Consider the following 19,033-nt stretch of genomic DNA (forward strand, 5'->3'; position numbering starts at 1 on the left):
AAAAACTTTATTCCAAAATTTTCCAATATAATCTCTCCGTTCATTATATTTTATTTCACTCATCTCCTTGAAGTTTTCTCTCATATCTCTTAATTTCCTATCTTTAAATATATTTCTTAAATGTGGTTTTAATTTTTGTTAAGAAACAAAAATGGTTCATTTAATACAGTGGCCTGTATGACATTTTAGTTCAGTTTTTTTTTGTTTTTGTTTTGAAATATTTTATTTTCGACTGTTCATGTCTAACATGAAATAGTATGAATTCAGTCTTTTTTATAAAAAAAACTAACATAAAACAAGTTTGGATTCTTACATGTTGGACAAATTTAAAAATACATGTACACACGAAATTACATCATTAATTTGGTAAGCATAAGGATACTGAATTTAGAATAAAACAAAATGTAAAATTACAAATAAAAATTTAAAAACAAGCAATTCACATATTTAGTTTGCTTTTGTTAGCAATCAATACAAAGAGTTGAGTTTGAATTGTAATAATCACTCCAAAGTAATTGGATGAGTTGACACAAATAATGTTATTTGTGTTGATACAAATAAAGAAATACTAACTTTTAAATTATTGATAAATCAAACATTGAGTTAAGTTTTTTTTAACCACATAACCCAACTCTCCAAAATTACCCAAGTTAAACACCTCCATGATGCTTTTTTTGAATTGTGTTTAGATTAAAAAAAATATACATTTATAAACCATAAAACTAATTATAATTAATCATATAAACTATTAATTATGGATGGATGAAAGTTTTATATAATCATTATTTGGGGGTGTTACGTACACATAAAATACTATATTTATTAACACTTTTTTATATTTTTTAAAATATGAATAGGTATTAAAAAAGAAAAAACTAGAGCCTAATTAAACTTTAACCAAAAATATAATACACATAATAATTACTTTAAAAAAAAATCAGTTGTCATTTTCCTATAATGGAAGGGGGCAAAATTTTAGGGAAAACACAAACAGTAAACCTCACAACCACGCTCTCTAGTAAGTGGAGAAAGTAATGGAGATTTTATCTTAACTTTCAAGCAGCAGCATCAGAAGGAAGGGTAGTTTGAATGTTTGAAGGCATAAGAATGTTAAAACCATCTGCAGCAGTCGAAACAATCATCCCTGGAATTTGAGCATGCCAATGTAATTCTTTCAAGTCATTTTGTCCCTGAAGAGTGTGCAGAAATCCGTGAGATGATTGCAATGTACAACTAACTGGCTCAATCGAGAATATTAGAAAGATGGAGGATGCAAAAGTGTACCTGATGAACAAATAGAAGTTGGGGAGGTAAATCTTCTGGTGCATTTACTTGTTCTTGGGTTTTGGCTTTGAACTCTGCTTCTTCTTCTTCATCCTTTTCCAAAGAGAGGTCCCATATTCTGGTAGAAATGGGAAAAGGTTGAGAAGAATAATAATTTGAATTTAGTAACAAACGATTCATAGTTTATTGCTGCTGCAACTTACGTCAACTGGTTGTCGGCTGATGACACTGCCAGTGTTGAGGCTTCATGTGGACTCCACTCTATCGACGTGATGGGTTGTTTGTGGTATTCAAAATGCGCTACTACAGAATCTCCTTCCTGCTCAATTAAAGAAGAGAATGATCACTACTACTACAAAAGGGGAACATATGCTTGTAAGGTGTTCTTATATTTAAGCTTTGTTCGAGTTTAACAGTAACAGAGTTACCTTGAGTAATCGAAGATCGTGAATAGAAAATGTTCCATCATCACTTCCAGATGCCAACATGCAGCTTGCAAGTCTAATGACGTAATATAATTGCATAAGCCATATTATAAAAGAAAAAAATATGAAACAAAAATAGAAAGATATTGAGCTGTTAACTCTACCTGTTCCATGAAATAACATTCACATCAGCATTGTGTGCCTTAAAAGAGGCTGCAGGAGACTTCCCTGAACGAACATCCCATATCGCGACATTCCCATCCGCAGAACAGGAGGAAAATACATGAGGTTCTGTAGGACTCCACTGCACAAAATTCAAATTCAAAAGGAGTTGTCAGAAATTTCTTTTGTTTGAAGGAAATGTGATCGTTTAGAATTGAAGTATACCTGCAGATCTTCGACGCTTGCAGAATGTCCAACAAATGGAGCAGTATCAACATTCCACGAAGTGGCAGATGAAGGCTCCCACAGATGAATAAAACTTTTACAGTCCCCTTAAAAAATGACAGCAAGTCAGTATAAAACAGCCACTGAAAGTCATCAAGATAAGTAGTTCCAATGGTAAGAAAGTCAATCTATACCAGACAGAAGCCTTCCAGGAACAAGTGGACTCCAGTCTAAAGCATAACCTTCATCCTTATGCTTGAACAAAGTTAATGGAGCCTGATTAAAAACTGAAGAGTCTCCCGGGCTAACTGTAGGTTCTGATCCTGCTAAAGTATTGAGATGAGAGCTGAAGTCCCAAATCTGCATGACAAAAAAATACACACTATAAACCATGTAAAGGCTAAGAAGCTGAAATGCCCATTTAACCTTACACATAACAAATAAATAAATACACACACACACTTTTTGTTCGGTCCAGAAACAAGGGAAATTTTGCATAAATAAAATGAAGTAGAATTGACCCTTCCCCGCAAAAATGAAGACAAACTCAAGGGTACATGTAGTCTACCTTGAAGACTTCAAGTATCGCAAGACACAAGGACAAGCTCAAAAATTAGAGTTTATAAATCAAGTCTAACCTGAACATGGCCACCATCAGCCCAAGATGCACATATATGAGGATTTTGTTGCATGGCACGTATACGATTTACACATCCTTCATGAGCTACCTTGCGCAGCTGTTGACGAAAGAATATAAATACAAACACATTAGAATCAAGGTAATATACATTATACATGAAGCAATGAAAAATAAACATTAATTTAGCATCATAATACCTGCCATACTGGTAACTTATATCCACCATTTTCCTCACCTTCATCATCCTCATCACTGTCGCTGCTATCAGAGTCCATGTCAGTGTCATCTGTCACTGGTTTACTGGGCAATAGTTCACGTCTCTTTCCAGAAATATTAGATATCTTATAGATTCCAATGGAGTTCCAGGAAGCTTTCTCCGCCTGCAAAACAAAGACAATAATATCTTGAAATAACGGCTTAAATTGAAACAGGAAAGTTGTAAATGCAAAACAAGAAAATCTAATAATAGAATCTATAGGTCCCTTTTTCCTAATGTGGAGGATTCTTACTTCATTCCTCCAAAAGGATGATGCCAAGGAAACAATTAACTGGAAAAATACTCAGCTTAACTAATTTATTCTCTGATAAGATCACCAAATATGTATGCACATTTGTCCCCAATTAAAATGAGTACGTCCTCATAATCTGATACCTTCTAACAAGAAGGAAACATTTTCAAAGGCTTTTGACTAGTCAAACTCACCTGAGTCCCCGCGACAAAATAAATAGTGTGTGGAAACTCTGTCCTCACCAAGCCTAATGTGTCACGAACAATATCAAAGCTACAAAAAATAACCAATTCAAATTGTAAATTTACAACCTTAGATAATAAGACCATTACAGACCAAGAAAATAAAAACAGCCAAAAATATACATAAACTAGATGGCAAAAGCAAGGGTATTCATTCATATTCAATATTAATAATGTTTGAACCATTCCTAAGAGACCAGGCCTTTCAATTGTACACTATGCTTCACAATAAGAAATATCAAATTCCAGCATATTATATAACCCGCCAGATTCAACCATCAATAACTCAGTCATCACAGCCAGCTAAAAATCCTAAATATTAACAATTATGAAACAGAAATTAACAGACAACAATCTAAGCTGCTCCTTTGATTTTCCACCAGTCATAGATTAGAGAAATTCACCAAATAATTACATTTCATTTTAAGAGGGAAAAAAAGAAATGAAAGAATACAAGGGCATACAAAAAACAAGTCTACCAAAACAAGCCAACTAAAGGAAGGGGTTCCAACTAAGAACAATGTTACCTAAGAGAATAGTAACAAAAGAGCTTAGAAATTGAAGCCCAAAGGGACACGTGAAATCTAGCTACAAAACAAACCTCACAAAGAGACCAGGCTTTTCGATGGTAAACCATGGTTCACAATAAGAAATATCAAAATCCAGCACATTATACAGCCCGCCAGATTCAAAAATCAATAACACGGTCGTCATATCCAGTTGAAAATCCAAAATTCACCCAAAATTTACATTCCCAAATAATCAGAGAAAGAAACTTAAATTTTAACCATCATCTTGGAACTTGAAAAAAAAAAAGCTCAGAATACCTCAAAGAGGGCCAAGAAATATTGAAGGCATGGAGAGAGTTGTACGCAGTAGGATCACATTGAAGCTCTTCTCCTTCTTCCAATTTGTCCACACCCGGTCGCCAGACCTTTGCTGGCACTGAGGGAATCGACGAAGAAGAAGCTGCAACACCATTACTCGAACCCTGCTCCAAAAAAAAAAAAAAAGAAGGAAGGAAAAATTAGGAAAACAAATCCGGATTTAATTGAAGAATTAGAACTAGGGTTTTAGAAGAAACTTAACCTTGCTTTTTCTCTTGGCTTTCTTACGATTTTTGATGCTCCGAACCATTATTACGTTGTGGAGGGTGTGATGTTCTCTCCGAAGAGGAAAAAGCTTAGTGTAGAGAAGAAGAAACTCAGTTGCGCAGTGTCAATGTCTTTTAGGGGTTTTGGGTCAGGAGAGTGCTTAAAAAGGGAGGGGAAATGGTTCGGTTCAATTAGGGTTTATGCCGATTCGATGTCTTGGGCCGTCGTGTTGGGTCGGTTTGGTTAATACATGTAAGGTTTATGTTATTGTAAATTAATCAATACTATTATCTAATCTAATTTAATCTATATAAAAGATGGTTATTCGTTATAATTTTACATTTAAATTTTTAAATAATTATTAGACAAATAGAAAAGAACAATAGAACGAAAAAATATTTGGTAAACCATCATTTAGATTTGACTATAATGTGATTAAAATCGTTCAAATTAAGTTTTAAATAATTCACTATTTTTTCATGCTTTTGTACTTTATTAACTTTTTGAAAAAAATCAAGAACAGTTGCAAATAATGATCTATCAAAAGTTTATGTTTGCATAAAAGAATAATAATATTTTGGTTCAAATTTATAATCAAATCATTAAAATAAATATTTTTACACAAGGAAATTATCATGACTTTTTTAGATATCGGTTGAGATCAAAGTTTACAATTAATTAAGGGATAACTCAAATCATCGCAGTAAACAAAATTAACTAGAGGTATGTCTAGAAGACAATTGCATAATTATAAAAGTTGAGACATTAATGATATAAGTCTAATAAATATATCATATTACAAAAAAAGTGCTCTACAGTACCAACTTAAGAAGCATAATTCATGAAAACAATCGACTTACAAAACTCCCACAACATCTTTTTTTAAACAAGGCTAAAGATATGGTTTAGAAACATCAGAATCTGCTATAGCTCACCATCATTCTCATTGATAATATGAAAGAATTTGCATCAATATCGAAGCCAAACAAAAAATGAGTAGAAGTTTATCACATAGAGGAAGAAGCAGAGGTAGGAGTCAATGGAATTAGTTGACGGCACCCTTCTGGGGCAGTGTTTCAAAAGCTGAGACAGTGTTCTCAAATTTAATACGATGAAGAGGAGCTCCACTCTGCTTGATGGCACAAGCAATCTTGTCTTCAAGAGGACAACGTGCCTTCAGCATTGAGAATACATGGTTGTTCAATCTTCTCGCCTTCTTCATGGCTTCTATTAACAACTCCCACCCCTGCATATAGAAGAACGGGTTCATGAAGCAGAAAACTGAAACAAAGTCATGAGGAAAAACATGGCAAATACAATCGTCCTAGTGCACCAGCAGTTGAAATGCACAACTTTTCAATCATGTACGTACTTCCTTTTATGTTGGTTGAGGAAAAAAATTGTATGCGTTTGTATAACTTTGGGAGATTCTATTTGATGCTTGAACTTAGATAAAGGCTAAACATTGGACATTCTTCACTAGCTAAGGTGAGTTTGTATAAATAGTATGAACAAGGTATCAATTCACAAAGTCACATTTAATATCTACATGTGTATGGAAAAAAATACGTGCTGAATGGGCTGACTGCTTTTGTTTTATTTTGTATTGGCTATTTTCAGCCTAGAGGAAGGACAATCCTTAATTCTTTTTCACTATTATGGATATGATAGAGGGCGTTAAGGGGTGCTAACCTCCACCTCTCTAATTCTTTTGCTTATTGTATAACCCTCTTGTACTACGAGCTTTTGTCTCTCTTTTATTTAATTATTAATTAATAATAGAGACTTGTTTACTCTTAAAAAAGGGGTTCGTTAAGCTGAAAAATGAAAACTGTAAGGTACCTAGAGAAGTAGATTAGTATGGTACTAGTAAGGGTTTAAGGGTAATTAGATGGGAAGTTAGCTACTGAATCTTGTTACAAATAGAGTGAGGATGAGTGAGTGAAGGTAGACATTAGTTGAGTGGCTAAGGCTTGAGTTAGTATGCTGAAGTGGGAGGTTCCCAAGTACCTTAGAATTGGTTTATCATGTAGCACTTCATTAATAATTCAATATATTTCTTGAAAATAAATTTTAGGAAGAGAATGTTGAAATTTCTGATTGCTCCATCCAATCAGTAATTTCTCCTATAGGGACAAATTTCAACTTAATTAAGGGTGTTAGTAACACTCTCCACTTGAGGAGCCAGTACCTCACTCGCGTTGTTGAATCTGAAATTAGTATTAGTGTGGAACTTGATGCATCTTTAGAGGAAACAGAGCAGATCTTTTTGTTGTTAATTCTTTTGCTAATGCTTTTGAAAGTTTGTTCTCAGTTGATGTCCAATAACAATCGGTTGAAGTTCCACAATAATTATCACCAATCGCTAAGATCATCCCAATCTCTTCCTAGCTTTCATCTTTAATGGAGGTAAGTGGAATGCAGTAAAAAGAAATTCACCCTTTGCCTCCTCAAGTTAAGATATAATCATATTTTTATGATAGGATTGACCATTCAGAGAGAAATTAGTTTTCTGAATCATAGAGGTATTGGGAACAAATCTAAACGTGTTGCTTTAAAAAGAGTTCTTCAGGATCAAATGTCTTCATTTGATATTAATACAGAAAACAAGAATATGTTTTAGTACCACAGACTTTTTAGTCAGTGACATATCTGTATACTAGTTGAGCCATGCATACTTTAAGCAAGAAACAAAAATATTAGATTTTGATGATATTACGAAGTTCGATTAAGGTAAATGGGGGATGCATTACTCATTTTCGTGTAAAGTTGTCTCTAACATGTATGGTTCTGGAACTCTATAACAAGACACCGAAGTCCTGAAATATTTAAAATTTTGGCAGCAAGAGTTCTACAGCTTTCAAATGTGCAACTGTCGAAGAATTTTATTCTGGAAAGATCACTGTCTTCGTATATCATCCATTGTTGAATTATTTTCCTCATTTAACATTGTTATCCGAATCGGTTTTACCATTTGGATGCCTCCTCTCTCTTGGATTATCTTTTCTCACCACCTACACGTGTTGGTTCTTATGATTTAAGAGAACTGGTCATTAGGGCCATTGCGCAAATTTACAGTATAAGTCATCAACGAAGCACCTTTCTTCATCTTTCTCCAAACTCTTGGGTGGATGTTTTATTAAAGATTTATGCCTTAGTTGGTTTGCTTTTATTTTTCCATTGTAATCTTTTCGTTTTCTTTTCATTCACGCCCTTGTCAAGTTCGTATCTTTAGAGCATTAGTTTATTTTCATCAAAACTGAAAAGTATTGTGTCTATATTATTTTATTTAAAAAAAAACTACAATTTCCAACCTGAATATAATGCGAACTTTTATGAGCTTGCACAACTGTTCCATCCTCTGCCTCAGCTATATTCAGAAGTTGGTATGAAAAATCAAACAGCTCAAAATGTAGCTGTTGCCCGAGCAGGTAGACAATTGTGCAACCACCCCATGCTACTGAATCACCAAGCAGTTCATGGTTGTTTGAAGGTGTTTGAGCAGACTCTTCCAGATAACCCTTGAATACGTGTAAAATAATATCAGAAAGAAATATTTAGCGATCATTTACATATATTAAAAAAGAAGAACGGTATTTGCAGTTCTGACCATCTAAAATTTCTACAATAAGATTTCTCAATGCGGCCTGTTAAAAGCTCATAGCACATATTCATCATAAGTTACAAAAGACAAACTCAAAAGAAGATGTAGAAGTTTCATCAAAATTTGCATGAAGTGATTCCACGTTTTAAATGAAAAGATGCTATGAGAGTAGAATTCTGCATCCTTGGTCTTTCCATATTCCATTTGAAATAACAATTTAGTTTGTTTAGCAACTTTATTATCAGTTTCTCTGCTTGAAAGGCATAACTATATATTGTACATTAAATAAATTTCAATCTCTATAGAAAATGAACTAAACCATACAATTTTTTTTAGAAAAGGAAGTAAACCATGCAAACTAACCAATTGTGTAACATAGATTCCATTAATTAAAGAGGAGTATTACATAAAATAACGATAGTGAAATTAAAGCAATATTAGGAGTGTAGAAACACGATCTAATCTGATTATTTGTTTACTACAAACCAACCACGGATAAAAACTAACTTAAAACACAACCTTACGTGAAAGTGACTGAAAGAAGATATACAATGAATAATGTTCATCTTTGCCATTGGGATTATTATTGTTTATTTATTTATCTTTAAGAAACAATTATACTGTTAACCAGAGAGAAATAGCAAAAAATAGTGAAGATAAACCAGACGAGGGAAAAAAAGGTAGTGAGGCTCACTATTTGAAGTCCACTATATATCCTGTAGAAATCTTTTGAAGTAGTGATGTCAATGAATCCAGTCTTGGGAGCAGCACTCCATTTGCTACAGTATTTATCAAGAGCAGCACTTGTAAAGGCAAGTGCATATTCTAGAACACATCCAGTATTCAAGTTTGATTTGTACAGAAGATCTGCAAAACCAGAAAAATTGAGTATAACTAAAACAGGAAGGAGAGGAAAAATAGAAGAATGGATGTAAAAAGTTTACTAAATATTACTGCTAAAATTGAGGCTGGAGCAGATACATTGGCAATTTTGTAGCATAAGAAAAGCTTGACAAGGCTTGTTTAAAGTTTTTCCAATTGTTTATTTTGAAAATGAATTTAGGTCATATTTTCGGTTGCTAAAAGTGAAAACAGCCAAAAAAAACCTTTTGCTTTGTAGCTCTGTTCATGTTGTTTAATATTTTTCTTGAATATATACACTATTCCATCAGAAAGAACAAAAATAGCTCAAACAATTTTTGCATGCTTTTTGTTTTCTAATTTTTGACAAAACTGGAATGTTGCAACCTGGGCAAAATAGTAGAAATTGTCAAATGAACAGTAAAGAGAAGTTGTTTGTGTGTGATATAGTAGAAAACCTGCTGCTTCAGCCTGTTTTGACATGGTATAGTATGACATTCCATTAGGGTTTCCAGGATTTGAAACAATTGCACTTGCTGCCGACTTGAATAGGTTTACAATAGGGCTATCTCCATCTTGAGAATGCAAGATTTGCCCATCAGCACCTGGAATTATTCCTAACCAAGGTGCTGTCTGCATGAAGTGCGTGATGTCTAATTCTCTCTGGTTTTTGGAGGAAGGACAGAAACTTTTAGTTCATTCATATTTTAGTCATCAAGAGATCAATAACAAGATTCAAAAGTTTGACCACTAAATAGAAAATACAATCATGGGCAACAATCATAAGTCTATTTCACCTCTTAATTGTTTCATCCAAAAGTTGACTTGCTAAGTTTAAGACTATTACATCGTCAAGAGGGTGCTTAATATCACACACAGGCACTTAATCAAACTCTCCCTTACAATTTTTAATAAAGGGGAAAAAAATAGTAAATTTGTATGTCTAAGCATTTATATCGTAAACGTTGAACATTGAGAAATCAAAATTCTATTATTTTATTTATGAAATAAATATACATACACATGTGTACAAGGGAATATAAGTAGAAGAAGGTAAAAAGATAGCAAAGGATAATATGACAAAAATATTTAAATAATATAAATACTAATATTTAGCAATATAACAAAAATATAATGAACATACTCATTTACCAAAAGTTGTGAAGTGTATGTTCATCATGTTTAACTAAAAGAAAGTTGTTTCGCACAACATTTAAAGCTTGTCAAGATATCTAGCGGACACCAAACATTTTGGTATTTTCTAATCTCAAGTGATAATTAACTTCAATTTGTTTACAAGAGCTGAGAAGAACCGTAGACTATTCTAGAACTTGAAGAGATCTTGGGAGGAGGTTCGGTTTGGTTGTTCACTGGGTTAGTGGGTTCAATAAAGTTATAGTTACTATTAAACTCACAGATGTTTTAATTGTACTCCAATACCTATCTTATTTTCATCCCACGTCACAAGTAATCCTCTTGATCTTCCAATTAATGAAACACTAAACCACCCAACCTCTCTTTAAACTCCAAATACACTTATCTAAGTTTAATTTGTTTGCTCAAGTGTTTTAAATATGGGGAAAATTGATCCACTTCCACAACTCCTATGAACCAATTTATCATCTGATAATCTTTATGCATCCTTGGCACAATTAGTATCTATCCTCAAGCTTGTAATAATTCATTTCCATAGATCATTGATTCAAGAGATACTTATCACATGACCAATTCATCTGTGAGTTGCAAATTATTCTCTACTATGACAGAAAAAATAGCCATTAAATTGACTGATTAATTTTTCTTTAACAATTTGTTTTTCATGTTCCTAAGTTTTGTTGTTTTTTTGTTCCCCTCCCCTCCCAACACTGCACGTAAAGATGAACAAAGAGAATTTATCGAAAAACAAGAATGAAAGCTTTTTCATGCACAGAAAACAAACCGACATGAAACTTGAGCTGCAGGAGAAAAACTGCATTCTAATTTGCTGCCATAATGTTTCATAAAGGCCACCTCAAAAAAGACATTTATGGGCTGGATTTAACACAGTTGCAAGATACGACTCTGAATTTGCTGCCTAATGCAATTCAAATTTTTATCCTAAAGAATGAGATTGCATATAGAAGGAAAGGAAGGCATTTATGGGCTGGATTGCAATCTTTATATTTGGAAGTTCCTTCATCAAATGATAGATTCAATTGGTCTACTTTGGGGGATGATTTTTCCAGATTATTTTTAATCAAACATTCGTGCTAGACTACTTCATTCAGCTCATCCCAATGCTTCTTCACCGTGGTCTCTTTCTAAATGTTAGGCAGATTTTTCTATCCACACGTGTCTAAATCGGAATGAAACCTTTCTTTGGTAATTTGTGCTATTTTGAGCTTGTCTATTTTCATCATATCAATAGATTTTTTTTTTCTTTCTAATGTCATGTGTTTTTAACTCATAAACCAGGATGAATATTGAATACCTGATCCAGAACCTATTAATCAATTCAAGGTCTAAAATAGTCTATAGCTTTCGGATTTAACACAGTTGCAAGATACGACTCTGAATTTGAAACTGTAATTCACTAATGCTGAGAAAAAATCTTTGCTTCAGAAATAGAAATTGCAAATGTAGCAGATATTTTTGCATAATTTCAAAATGAAAACAGAGAACAATAGTTGCCAATATGGATGGTTTGAATACTGACCAGCACAATATCAAGAAGGCTAATTAAATATAATACACTTCCGATTTCCTTTATTCCATGCAGGACCTCTAATCTGAGCTCTGACTTCGCTTCCCAGTTAAGACTTTCATTGATCAATCTGATGCAACCTGAACTCATTGCAAATAATTACGTATATCACTTCAAGTTGCTTAATAGTTACATTAGTCTGTTTTCCGATTTGTTTAAGTTGTTAGGTACTAGAAATTAGCTATTGTAGAAGTTCTTCCTTATTTAATAAATTTCTTCATCACTTGTGAGCAATGTTGTAATGTTTATGTGAATAACAGTGCTAAAACATAATGTAACTAAAAATACTCTAAAAATCGGGGGGGGGGGGGGGGGCGGGGGGGGGGGGGGGGGGGGGGGGGGGGGGGGGGGGGGGGGGAATTCAAAGGAAAACCATAAACTTCAACATTTATGATCTTTACAGAAAAGATATACCTGCTACACCTCCATCAAATGGTAGTAGTCCTATAGATCTTGGCAATGCTTCTTGCAACCCTGCTATCATCGGTTCAAGTATAGCAATCTGAAAAAGGGTAACATGAAATATTAGGCTGAAGCTACTTGTCAAGATGGGGCCCTTTTCTGATATTTTTACTAGGTTGGTGTGGGAGTATTAATCCATACTACTGTATTGTACATAGTTTATGTCTTAGAACGATGACAATTTTTCAGCTCTCAAGGAAAATGCTATGAAGCACAAACACCGTCCAGTGATATGGATACAGGATCCGAGTATATCAAAGATACTTATGTATGTATGTGTATATACACATAAAATAATATTGAAATAAAATTATAAATAGCAAGTCTAAAATAGTCAAACAAATAACTTCAAATGGTCAGTATTCAAATCCTAAATACTTCACTTTCATGAAGAGATAATTTTTAGTATTAAACATATTAATATTTTCAATATTAATTAAATTAATATAACTATATTAATTATTTTAAATAATATAAATATTTCTCCTTATGTTGGGTTAATTATACTAAATATCAGTTAAAAGAATTATATTAATTGTGCCTTGTGCGGATATCAAGGCGAGTGATTTGAGACTTCTCAGTTTTCATTTTATTTCTCCTGCTTTAACACCCAAAGTGGGGTCTTTTCATCTTTAACCCTTTTTAACTCGCCTTTTAATGTCCATTATTCTTCTCATCATCGGTTCTATTTTTCTTACGAATTGTGTGTGATTTTCGTCCATGCTAGTCGCCAACAACACCACAAAGTCTTCCCTGGCACCGACAGCCCAAAACTTTAAAAAAGGTATTTGAGACGCTCATGTCCGAAATTTAAAAAGTAATTAAAAAATCAGATACTCTATTTCATGCATCTAACATGAATTTGTACACTTTGAAGTATCCGTGCTTCACAGGGAAAATGTCATGCATCTTTATTAATTATAACCATTCATAGGTTACTAAAGGACAAGGATGTTCTCTCCTAAAATGAGATGCAAAATGATTTCTTGTCGAGCTATTGAACTTTATCTTATGCATCTTCATCTAATTACGAGCATTCATTGGTTACTCAATGACAAGGATATAAAAACAGAAAAAAAAGAAACAACAAACAAACAAAATGAAAACAGCAAACTGCAGCTAGTTATTTTAGAACGGTCATTTGGAGGCATTTTTCAACACAAAACTTGTTTTTCATTATATCAATGAAAAGTTCAATTTCCGTTAAAAAAACAGACACAATATGTGAACGGTGTGCGTATGCATATTTCTCTGTCTATCTACCATATGCATATATATAATATCGTTTTCTGAGATTGCAAGAATGTTAACAAGTTTGTTTCATGGATGAATATGTCTAACTCATGCTGTACCTTATTTGATATATGATCCAGAAGTGCTCGAATAAGCCATGGCAAGGATCTAGATCCTAGAAGTCTGGCAATGGACAGCATGTGAGTCATCCCAAAGAATCCACTATGTAACCGTGCAAAACTTTGATGAGCAGAATTCAAGTCCTAACATGATGGGAACAAAATTAACAGCTAAATACAAATATAAATCAGTTTTAAAAAATATAACTATAAATCCTCCAGCGGGAACAAAAATGTCAAACCAAACCAAATAGCAAATCTGCCTAACTAGATTGATGATTGAATTAGATTTTTTTTTTTTTTTTTTGAAACAGAGACAAGCCTCTTTATTTATTATTAATAAAAGAGACTTAAGCTCAAAATACAAGAGTGTTACACTAAGAGCAAGAGAAAAGAGAAAAATTCAGTCTACAACTACAACAAAAGCTAAAAAAACATATTCCAAAGAGAAGGGATCAAGCTAAACAGAACCATAACCATAGAAATCTAAATACAAAGCATAGTGAAAATTTCTCTCATAAAGAACCCATTCGAAACTAAAAACTCGCAAGAAGATGCAACCGGCTGCCTCGAAGTTACCTTGCCATATTATTTCAGAATACAGAGGAAGCTCGAAAAAGTCTTCCACTGTTTCTTTTAAAAAAAGAAACGAGTTTCATTATCATTAATATTGAAAAATAGAGGGACAAAAGTTGGGTTTAGGGGTGGGGGGAGGATCCGCAGGCGCACCTGGATATCTCAACTAGGTTGACACCCCCTTAGCGCTCTCATCAATCCATGAAGCGGATATTAAAAAAAAACCTTACTCTAGGCTCCTATTATCCAATATAGGTACAACAAAAAAGCCACAAATACAAGGCCAAATTTAAATAAATTGTCCATACAAAACATAAAAACAGAAAGGCAGCAGAGAGCAAACGAAGATTAATCCTTGTTTATGCAGAAAACTGGTTGAAGCAGAGGGCTAATCCAGAAGACATATTGTCCGAGGACTTCAAAGTGGTGAGGCTATAAAGGCTGGCCAGTTTAACAAAATCCTGCAAAGGGTATTCCTGAAAGTCTTCTACTGTTTCAGCATCGGCATGAAGGATTTACTTGCCATCATCCACAAGAAGGAAAATCCAAGAAAAACTGAAGTTGGACCCACATCGAGGAGGAATACAATAAACGGCTGAAGAATCAAATTAGAATAATTCCACAATCAACTATTGATATTAAATGATTTGGTATTTCGCAAGACTGGGGACATGAACGAGTTGCAGAAGGCAAATTTGCGAATCTTGGCTTTTCCTCGCATTGAAATAGGCATTGAGATCTGTTTCTAGAGGCTCAAAATGATTTTGACTTTCAAGCTCAGTTGATGAATCCAAATACTCCTATTCCTCACTACCAACGCTGGAAGAGGAGTTGAAAGAAGGTTCATCCTTCTTGTTGATTGATTGAGAGGGGTTTTTGATGTAAACAAATTCAAGAATGCTAAGTTTTCTTTTCTTTTATTGATTTGAAAGGGAGGTCAAAAGACCTCTTTATACGAAGGATAGAGCTGGATAGTTATAACAAAATTTTAACAGAAAATAAAACTAATCAACTAACTAGATGTTGGTTAGAAATCAAGAATTTAAACAGAAGATTAAACCAACTGCGAGCTAATTGGTAATCATCAATTAGTTATAATTCCTACATCAGTTTATCAGTTTTGCTTGAAGAGCCCCACCGAAATTTTAGTTTGGAGTTATGCAAAGTAACTCGGAGTACTTAAACTAGGTAGGGTGAGGATGATGAGAAATTGACTAAGAAAAATGGATTGGGGCTTGAATTTGGGTGCAACTAACTTCCAATAAATCTGGATTAGCCTCTAAAAATAGTTTGGAGCTGCTGGGAATAGCTAATGAAAGAGAATGGGCACAATTTTCCCCAAGCAAATCGGGTACTTCAAATGAATACAAATATGGTCTCATATATAAGTGATATGCAATGTATTGACTATAGTAATTAACGTACTTGAGTACCATAGTAGAAGCTAGGCTTGGCCTGAGGAACTGATGGTTTTTGAACTGGAACTGATGGAACTTTCGATGATCTTACAAATCGTTGAGTAGTATTGCACAGGATGAAGTTCGGCAAGAAGTCATTTTGCATCTCTGACCAAATCTGACAAGAAAAATTATATGAAATTAGAAAAAACTGAAAGAAAAAACACGTGAAAACACCATTATCATATCAAAGTTCATTTTACATAACAGAAATTATTGCTCCGGCAAAAGGCTACCATTCATTCACTAGTTATTATTTTCTCTCATCATTAGACCATAAAGCAAATTTACTTCTGCTAAAAGTTCACAAAATTAGTAATGGTCTCTCCATCAAGATAAAGAAATAGAAAAGTACGAAGAACAGGAGTAAAGTGTGCAATGAGCCAAAGGCATGTGAAATGAAATTAAGAAAAAGACGCAAGGGGTACAGAGGTTTACACTACAAGTAGTCAACAATGAACAAAAATTACTTACATTCTCTGGAAAATCAGCAACGCCAACTAACAAAAGGCTTCATAAGAAAACATTTTGTTGAAATAATGCCAAAAAGGTAAAAAGGAAGAAGAAAACACGTTCAAGAAAGTAGTGAATGAGAGATCAACGGGAGAAGGGACTGTCACACATCAAGCAGGAAAAAACTCAAAAAGAAACCACCAATGATGAGCAAAATTGGAGGTCCTAAATAGGATGCCTTATTAAATTTCAGAAAAGCAAAATTTTCATTGATAATAAACTGTCAGTGAATAAAGATCATTGATGACATAAAATCATAACACTATTGTGCTTAATTATAATGACACAAGAGAGAGGTTTTCTTGAATGTGTTTAATCATAACACTATTGTGCTTAATCCCCAATTTCATTCTATACTTTAAGTACGTCGTTCATTTACTAAAAGAAAACCTCTGAAAAGATTAGTCGAGTGGAAATTTGTGAAAATTTGTGAAGAGAAAAATTAGTTATTCCTTTCAAGAAAAGAGATGTTTCTAACCTGGGAAGCCAATCGACTAGAGAATGACACAAGAGAAAGGTTTTCTTGCATCTCATTTAGCATGAGACAAAATGAGTCGATTAAAAGATCTTTGGACAGCAATTCATGAGTCACTTTAAGGACATCCATCAGCTTTTCCAATTCCTGAAACACATTGATTTACTTTTGTTTTGTTAACAAATAGAAAGCATAGAAAGAACATGCATAATTGAATCATGACTGAGTAAAGAAACTACTTACCACTATGCTGCAAAGATCTTGAGACTCAAACCGATCAAATAAAAATTCTAGGTTCTCTCGAAAAATTTTGTTCATTCTTTGGGCAACCAAGCTTCTTAAATCAATGCTCCTCCCAAGTAACTGTTTAACACAGAAATTTGAACATAGGAAACATTTAATATAAATGTCTTAAAGTACCAAGTTAATACGTACATACATGAGAAACAAACTATTAGTTGAGAAATCCATATTCAAGAACATATTTGATCATGTGGTACCCTGTCACAGGGTTAAAATGTAAAAAGGATAACAATGTTAAACAATTATGATGCATATGCGTAATATGCGTAATAGTTATACTTTTATACTGTACCAAGAGAAAGCATAGACAATTTCCCACATGATAGTCTCAATCATAGGGCAGAAGGAAGTGAAGGGGAAAATGAATCCTAAATTTAGAAAAATCTGTAAGCTTTAGAAAACGTTTTACCTTCACTCTAGTGATCTTTAGAAGGGCGTTAAACCTCATAGCTTGGACAGAATATTTTTCTCCATTGTCTATGGCAAATAAGAAAGATGAATCAAGTAGTTCTCTGCAATAATTGGCAATAGCACAAAGTTACTTCTCATTCATAGAGCAGCATGTGTCTAATCCAAAGAGCAGCACATACCTCGCAGCCCAACTCTTGTAATGTGTAAAGATTGAATCACATAGTTTTGAGACAAATATATCAAAACAATGATCGACCTATAATAGACAACAGACAGGTGGCATTAGGCAGTAATAGTAATGAAATGTCAGAAAGATCTAAAAAAAAAATGAATAACAAGGTACAGTACAAGTGATTACGCAAATATGTCTCAAATGCTTAAAGTGTCTTTACATCAATGCAAAGGAAAATACTGATGAAGTTTATAATGTCACTACAGATTCCCAATGTGTTCTTGGACATAATCGCAATTCAAGTATACATTATCAATCAGTCCACATTCTGGTTAAACAACATACAACTACTATGTAGCACATGATGCAGGTAGGGAGATTGAGTCTTCAGAATTGTGGCATAGCATAGAACCCTATCAGGCAAATATGGATTGAATGAGTTTGGGTAATTTCCCAAAGGGAGGTAGTCTAGAAATCCCATGGACAAAATTTGCAAAGAAACTGAACTAATATCCACACTTGCTCTTCATTTCAGATGGAAAGAGTTCATTGACTATTGAAAAGATAAATTGTGTTTCAACAACAGCTATTTTTTGAGTTCTAATCAGTCATTAGATTCCATACACACAACATATGTATTTCCAACAAAATATGATAATGCATAGTCCAGCCCAAGTGCATTCTACAACATTAACCCAAAAAAGGTTTGAATACGAAGGAATGCAAGACAAAATATGAGAATGCATAGTTCATCCACAAAGCCTGTTTCTTTTGGGTCCATGCCCTCAACTCTCCTGAACTTATCTCTCTTCTTTATGTAAACCCTTCTGTTTATAGATTCCATATTTATCAGATTTCCTTTTCTTGAATTTCTTTTTACCATACATAGGTCAAGGGGTGCAACATACGCCTGGAATATAGGAATAGACATGATATATGAAAGAGAATTCCTCTGAGGTAAATCACTGCTGTCAAAACTCAAATATTGAATTATAAGAGAGAAAACCTCAGCTTCAATTTCATCATAGAGAAAACGTTGTTTCAAAGTAACCAATGCATGTTGAGCTGAATCATTATAAATGTCGAGTGGAAATAGAACACTCTCAAAAAGGCCTGCATTCTGAGACTCAAGGACATAATCCACCAGCATCCATGGAAGGGAGCATTCAATAGGAAACTGCAAGCAGGAAAAAGAATGAAAAGGTCACCTTATTTATGAATGTTGCGCAGTTCTATGAAGTAGGAACAATTTAAGCTGCAAAAAATTATAACAGTGGAATGGGTTGCTATAAAATTGGAGGGGAAATGGTAAAAGAACAATAAATTCTAATACCCTCCAGTGCAAGGATTTCACAGTTTTAAAAGGCTTATAGAACATTATGGAAACAGAATTTTTTTTTTTTTAAAAACTAATAGGTATCTAAGAAGCATGGACACAGACACAGGACATTACACAACATGACAGAAAAAATGACATAAAATTTTCTTAAGTAGGACAATAGCACATGAGGATCGCTTTTTTC

At 33.7% G+C, this 19,033-nt stretch overlaps 2 protein-coding genes across 2 annotated transcripts in view; both read right to left on the reverse strand.

Annotated features, from left to right (window-relative positions):
• Positions 1 to 878: 878 nt before the first annotated feature.
• Positions 879 to 4,735, reverse strand: LOC101209751 (glutamate-rich WD repeat-containing protein 1). The gene is made up of 12 exons (XM_004135661.3): positions 4,577 to 4,735; positions 4,315 to 4,478; positions 3,440 to 3,518; positions 2,934 to 3,116; positions 2,735 to 2,833; positions 2,291 to 2,456; positions 2,097 to 2,203; positions 1,874 to 2,013; positions 1,713 to 1,785; positions 1,488 to 1,603; positions 1,285 to 1,402; positions 879 to 1,190 (listed from the first exon to the last, which is right to left on the reverse strand). Exons 1-12 carry the CDS (start codon positions 4,622 to 4,624, stop codon positions 1,056 to 1,058), a joined length of 1,428 nt encoding a protein of 475 aa, XP_004135709.1. The 5' UTR covers positions 4,625 to 4,735; the 3' UTR covers positions 879 to 1,055.
• Positions 4,736 to 5,326: 591 nt separating this feature from the next.
• The window catches only part of LOC101209997 (protein PIR), a 36,716-nt gene continuing 23,009 nt past the window's right edge, over positions 5,327 to 19,033 (reverse strand). Inside the window, exons 18-30 of the mRNA XM_011661675.2 lie at positions 18,517 to 18,687; positions 17,518 to 17,594; positions 17,337 to 17,439; positions 16,868 to 16,987; positions 16,628 to 16,771; positions 15,605 to 15,754; positions 13,604 to 13,747; positions 12,204 to 12,291; positions 11,742 to 11,869; positions 9,505 to 9,709; positions 8,880 to 9,052; positions 7,896 to 8,102; positions 5,327 to 5,827 (exon numbers count right to left, since the gene is read on the reverse strand). Coding sequence (XP_011659977.2) covers positions 5,627 to 5,827; positions 7,896 to 8,102; positions 8,880 to 9,052; positions 9,505 to 9,709; positions 11,742 to 11,869; positions 12,204 to 12,291; positions 13,604 to 13,747; positions 15,605 to 15,754; positions 16,628 to 16,771; positions 16,868 to 16,987; positions 17,337 to 17,439; positions 17,518 to 17,594; positions 18,517 to 18,687 — 1,911 coding nt within the window. The 3' untranslated portion in view covers positions 5,327 to 5,626. The remainder of the gene's footprint in view (positions 5,828 to 7,895; positions 8,103 to 8,879; positions 9,053 to 9,504; positions 9,710 to 11,741; positions 11,870 to 12,203; positions 12,292 to 13,603; positions 13,748 to 15,604; positions 15,755 to 16,627; positions 16,772 to 16,867; positions 16,988 to 17,336; positions 17,440 to 17,517; positions 17,595 to 18,516; positions 18,688 to 19,033) is intronic.

Source organism: Cucumis sativus, chromosome 1 (assembly GCF_000004075.3).
Source record: "Cucumis sativus cultivar 9930 chromosome 1, Cucumber_9930_V3, whole genome shotgun sequence".
NCBI classification, from domain to species: Eukaryota; Viridiplantae; Streptophyta; class Magnoliopsida; order Cucurbitales; family Cucurbitaceae; genus Cucumis; species Cucumis sativus.

Bases quoted from the DNA above. Each gene is read 5' to 3' on its own strand.
- LOC101209751 (XM_004135661.3), bottom strand. From the start codon at position 4,624: ATGGTTCGGAGCATCAAAAATCGTAAGAAAGCCAAGAGAAAAAGCAAG. The intron at 3,519-4,314 runs GTATTCTGAGCT...TATTTTTTGTAG, and splicing joins ATTTCTTGGCCCTCTTTGAG to CTTTGATATTGTTCGTGACA. The intron at 1,786-1,873 runs GTAGAGTTAACA...TTACGTCATTAG, and splicing joins AATGTTATTTCATGGAACAG to ACTTGCAAGCTGCATGTTGG.